The sequence below is a fragment of the Corticium candelabrum genome, chromosome 20, assembly GCF_963422355.1.
Source record: "Corticium candelabrum chromosome 20, ooCorCand1.1, whole genome shotgun sequence".
Lineage (NCBI taxonomy): Eukaryota > Metazoa > Porifera > Homoscleromorpha > Homosclerophorida > Plakinidae > Corticium > Corticium candelabrum.
The window spans coordinates 2,651,188-2,657,446 of NC_085104.1; the positions used below are offsets into that span (position 1 = coordinate 2,651,188).

Below are 6,259 nucleotides of genomic sequence, written 5' to 3' on the forward strand. Positions count from 1 at the left end.
CGTTATCCTTCTGCTTTCTTTGTTAGTTCGATGTATGTACAGTATATGTATATATATACATATACTGTACATACATACATACATACATACATACATACATACATATATATATATATATATATATATATATATATATATATATATATATATGTATATATATATGTGGTGTGTGTGTGTGTGTGTGTATGTATGTGTGTATATGTATATTAAAAGTGGCTTCAAATGATGTGTTAGACGAATTTTACTTTCGTCACAACAGTAATCTGTGTTTCAAGAGAAATTTTCTCTACACTCAGTGACCCTAATACCTTGGCATATCTTGATCTTCGGCTCTAGAAATCACCAATCAATTTAGTTGCATACATGGAGTTGTAGATCCCAGATACTTTACCTACAAAGTCGTCAATTGAGTATAACAACTTTCAATCTGTGTGTAATAAAATTTATAAAATCCAACAACCAGTGTCATCTATTAGTATTGATATTATTGCTTTGATTTACTCTTGGTGATCACAAAATGTTTGTTAGTTAGCCCGTTGTTGCACACACACACACACACACACACACACACACACACACACACACACACACACACACACACACACACACACACTGACACACACACACACACACACACACTGACACACACACACACACACACACACACACACTGACACACACACACACACACACTGACACACACACACACACACACACACACACACACACACACACACACACACACACACACACACACAGTGTTTTTATCCTGTATGGTAAGTGGCACATATTTCAGGTCTCGCCAGACCAACAACTTCCACCACTGTTGATTTACCTAGTCACAATACTCCTTGTTGTCTCAGAGACTTTCATCCTCAACAGGTTCCAGTCAGCTGGTATACTTTACTATACTTCCTGAATTAACTTATTACCTGGAATCAAAGGGTGACTAACTTGGTACATACCTGGAATTGTATTTGTGACTGATCATATTCAATATTGACTATTCGACAAGAAAGTGCAGCATGGAATCTCGCACGAGCAATGGAAATACAATCACTGTTTAATTAATTAATTATTATTGCATATAATTCGTTCTCGGTAAGCCTATAACATAGCCATTGTTTGATCAAATCGATTTAGTCTCTTGATGATTAAAAGTAAATATACAATTGAATCTTGTACATAGAGATGCCAGTCATGTGACGACTCGTTTCGCTATGCATGTCTAAATCAACTCACAGCCATAGGTGGTTGCAAACTGCTCACAGTTTGTCACACAATGTGTACCAATTTCAGTCAACTGACCACATTGTGTGAAGAAATCTGACCACCAACATGTTAGTCTGACCTTAGCCTGACGATTTACTGTAATGCCACATGACTGACTCATACTACGCTTGACCAAATATATTTACACATTAATATCAACTATTACCAGTTAAGCTAATATAATGACACATTTATATACATCCTCATCTAGTAGCTGGTTCATCATCATTGAGAGTGTCTGCTGTCTGTCTAGAACGACTTGTCTGCATACCTTTTAAATCTGCATCAGCTTCTAAAAACGTTGTATGTTTGCTGTGACCAAGAAAGTGCTCCGTAATCTCCAAGTCTTTCAGTGCAAGATGAACAAGCATCCCTTCAAAGCATTGACTACCAAGAAAATAGGACAATAGTTACATAGTATTCTGAAATAGACAAAACATCTATAGCTATACAGCCTATTCAAGCACTACAATTATAACAGTATGCCTGCTAAGCACCATACAGACTGGCTTAGGTTCATAAAACGATAAAATCGTGAACTAGAAGCCATCGACGATGGAATCACATAACCTGTGTGTTGACCATAAATTGTGCTATTGAGTTGGATGCTGGGTGTCAGTCGGAAATTCATGATAATGACCCTGAGTGTCCATTTTCAAATTTGTTTAAGATTTTGGCAAGATTTTTATATTCTGAAAATTTCACATTGATAGGTTAAGCTATTCAGGAGATATCCTGTGTACAGACAGACACACAGACAGACGCACAGATAGACAGACAGGCAGACGCGCGCGCGCACACACACACACACACACACACACACACACACACCACATGAATGCATGCACACAAAATTTGTGTGAAATGGGTGTGGCCAGACTTCTGACTCTCAGTCTCCTACTTTCCAAAGAGTCTAGATAAAGGTATCTATTTCAATATAAAAGATGTCCCCACACAACACCCATACATACAGTTTCTTCAACTACAAGTTGTCACTCAGGTCGGATTTTCAAGAAACACACCTCAAATACAAAACCAGAATGTAACAGATTCGCAAAAATAGATCTGACAATAAACTGAAATTGTTGTTCTATCCTCTTGCAGCAGAATAAAAAATACACCCCAAAACATATTCGCATGGACAGCAGTAGTACATAGTACATAGTACATGAATACATTGAGATATAACATTGTGACATGTACTGTCTTGCTGACACAGTGAGATACTATTCACTATTGCATCTTGTTTCTTGCTACAACACATTTCAATCTATTTTCACTATCAGTTTACTCATGTTACCCATCAACAGCACCCAACTAATTGACACAAACATCAGATAACTCTGCCTGAACCACACCGTGCGGTCAGCTATCTCTTGAATTATGAATGTCAATATAATGACTGTTTAGTCTGCCCTTCCAGATGGGCGTGTCGATTTCAGTTCCCGGATACACATCCTGATATAAGTAAATTTATCCGTAATTCCAACTATATCCCGACTATCCGGCATGTTCGCTTACAATCATGTCACCGTCTGTGCGTTTGGGCCGTTTCTGCTTGTTTATTTCGCACTTACTTTTGTTGCGTCAAAGCAGGCTTTTTCACTGTCGCGAAGAATTTGCCGCCAAAATCCACAAACATGTCGTCTTCGATGACTTTCACTACTATACCCTCCACCGCTCGGTTTCGCAAGGAAGGGCCCAACTGAGCGAACTTCGAGTGACGAAACATCTCTGAGAACGACGGCTCGTCGTCTTCCGCGTGAAGTGCGTCGTCATTGTAGGAGGGAGACACGGACGACGACAGAGAACGCCATACAACACCGACAACTAGTCGAAAAGCTTGAAATCGACGCAATGCCATAGATTGTTGATTTCAATGATGTTTTTTGTCACGTGACTAGACGTGTGTAGCAATTTAATAACGGCTACGGGACTTTCATTGTAAGCTCTAAATAATAAACACGAACAGTTTAGATGCAAACAAATAAATTAGGTTTGGAAACATGAAGCCAACTTATTATCCGGGAATACCCACAGTTTATCCGGGAACACAAAGCCAACTCGTTATCCGGGAACTCTTGCAGTTGATTGAGACAGAATGTCCTTCGAGCTTGTGAGAAATGCTGTTTTGTATACGTTCATTCATAGGTTGTAGTGCTACTTATTTTACAGCTTTCGTTGGGTAGTCATCCGTTTGGTCACTGTTTCGTGTTGAAATTCAATGATGTGACGTTGATGCTCGACTGTTCTCTCGATTTGACTTCGCTTGCGCACTTTCTACCTGTTCCCTTGGTTCCAAGGTAGTCAAACGTGAATAATTGTGAACAGAAATTGGTTGTGAGGAATTTGTTTTGGTCTAGCAAACGTCTGGAGTCATTGAAATGTCTGGAAGATCACAGTATTTCAAAGAAATTAGCTCAGCATGTGAGGATTTTTTGTCTGCTCGTTTGTCTGGTTTTGTGCCGGGTTTTTGCATGATACGGGTATTTTTGTGTGTGGAAAACGGAAATATCAAAGGAAGTAATGGTCTGATTACGTGAGACTAATGTAATCTGTATGTATGTACATGTATGTATGTATCACACACACACACACACACACACACACACACACACACACACACACACACACACACACACACACACACACACACACACACACCACACACACACACACACACACACACACACACACACACACACCTGGAATTCCACTAATACCCACTACGACAGGGTTGTAGGTGGTCGTCAATTTTGGAGCCAAATTTGGGTGTTGCTGCCCTGTACCTGGAGCCAAAGCCATTGGACACCCAGAGGCTTGCTGCGCACTAGGGAGCTCTGGTCATAACTGGCATGCTGCATACACATGATGGTATGGTGTATCCTCAGCCATCATCTTCTGTGTAGCCTTGTAGGACCCAGAATCAAGACTCTGACATGGCATTAACAGAGACTGGGCTCCAGCACAAGGACACATTTAAATTTTTAGTTTTACTGTTAACTTGGAACCTTCTGGAGCCAAAGACCCTTTTGGCTCTGTTGCCTTGGTAACAACAATTTTGAACTATGAGCTTCAGCATTGCAGAAGTTTCCGCTAGGAAGTGCGGTCATTGGCTTGTGACAGGTCAATATTCAATGACACCATGGCTCATTGTATACATGGTATCAACCCATCTGTTCTTTGGACTTTGCTGAGGGCGTTCCACATTATGCAACTTGCTTCTCACAACAACTTTTATGAATGACAGACATTCATCCGTTTTATGGCCAGATTTCAAGTTGATGGTATTTCTTTAGTCTTGCGGAGCCAGATCACTTTCCCCGCGTCATACTTCTGGGCGAAATGGGATACGTGAGACTAGTATTTCTTATCTTTGCTCTGCTTTGGTACTCTCAGGATAGATCTAATACAGTGCATATGAATAGTGGTCAGTCTTCGAATTTCTACTTGAATGATTGCCCAAGTCTCACAACTGTATAGTAAAACTGGCATCACTAGTGACCTAAAAGCTTGCAGTTTTGTGTTCCTGCTAAATCCTCAGTTTGTGAGAAGTCTATAGCCCTATCCACACTGGCAACTGGATCGCGATCCAACCACAACGCTGTCCACACTTACAACTGGATTGCAATCTGATCGTGATAAATCCAATCCACATCGCGAGGTGGTTTTGATTGCAATCTGATCGTGATCGGTTGAATCCAATTAGAAATAGTGGGCGTTACCTTCACGTACGCTACACGTGTAGTCGGAACATCTAACACTCCTCACTCGTCTTTGTTCTCACTCACCTTACGTCGCTGTATCAGCGCTTTCCACAAGCAAAGAAGCCACACATACACATTGGGCATCAGTCACGTGATATCGAAAATGAGGCGGAGGTAGCATTTTCAAAGTACAGTGTGGATGCTCGCTATCCTGATCGCGATCCATTTTGGTCTAGTGTGGACAGGCCTTATGTTTCTAAGAACTAAATGTGCTACTAGCTTACACACACACACACACACACACACACACACACACACACACACACACACACACACACACACACACACACCTAAAAATTGCCTAAATGTCAGGAGCTGCCTCTCAGAGGTCACGCCCCCCAGCTGTTAAGCTGGGCCCTGTGCACTACTTAGGGAACTCTGGGCCTGCGCTAGCAAACTCCTGGAGCCGGGCCAGGCACTCGCAGGAGCATCGACTTGTGAAGCCAACTGTGGTGTGAGCACCCGAAGTCTCACCAGGACCCCAGTGGCTGATGTCACGTCACAGCCGATGGCCGCTTAGGACCCCAGTCAATGACCAGGTACTCTTTTATACTTCTGAGTTGAGAGAAGCAAATGTGTGTTAGTTTCTTGCTTAAGGAAATTATGCCATAGCTCGCCATTACTGTGACTTGGACTTGCGACCCTTTAAGGTCCCGGATGACTCTCTAACCAACTGAACTATCGCACCACACACACACACACACAGACACACACACACACACACACACACACACACACACACACACACACACACACACAGCAGCAGCAGCAGCTTATAGAACATTGATGGTATACACAATGTGAAGACATTGCAACGTTTTGTTCAAGAATTATATTGCCTCTTCATAAAAAATAAAATGTGTGTGTGTGTGTGTGTGTGCGCGCGCGTGCATGTGTGTGTGTGTGTGTGTGTGTGTGTGTGTGTGTGTTGTGTGTGTGTGTGTGTGTGTGTGTGTGTGTGTGTGTGTGTGTGTGTGTGTGTGTGTGTGTGTGTGTGTGTGTGTGACAGCTTTATGCACTTTACGTATCCGTTATTCATATTGTGTATTTACATATGTCCATGTATCCTACTTTGTTTGTCTGCTGTTTATCTGAATATACATTCTAATTTTAATAACATTTTCCTACTCCACTTGATTCACTAATTTTCCATTTCTCAGATCAAGGAAGTGTATTCAAATTACTTTCTCAATGGCCAACTCGAATTTTGCACACCAGAG

The 6,259-nt window shown here is 41.5% G+C and overlaps 1 protein-coding gene across 1 annotated transcript; it reads right to left on the minus strand.

Moving 5' to 3' along the window:
• Window positions 1-1,247: 1,247 nt before the first annotated feature.
• On the minus strand, window positions 1,248-3,136 carry LOC134196084 (small ribosomal subunit protein bS1m-like). Its single transcript, XM_062665166.1, has 2 exons — window positions 2,850-3,136; window positions 1,248-1,659 (listed from the first exon to the last, which is right to left on the minus strand). The coding sequence occupies exons 1-2, from the start codon at window positions 3,134-3,136 to the stop codon at window positions 1,476-1,478; spliced, it is 471 nt and encodes a 156-aa protein (XP_062521150.1). The 3' UTR covers window positions 1,248-1,475.
• Between the last annotated feature and the right edge of the window lie 3,123 nt (window positions 3,137-6,259).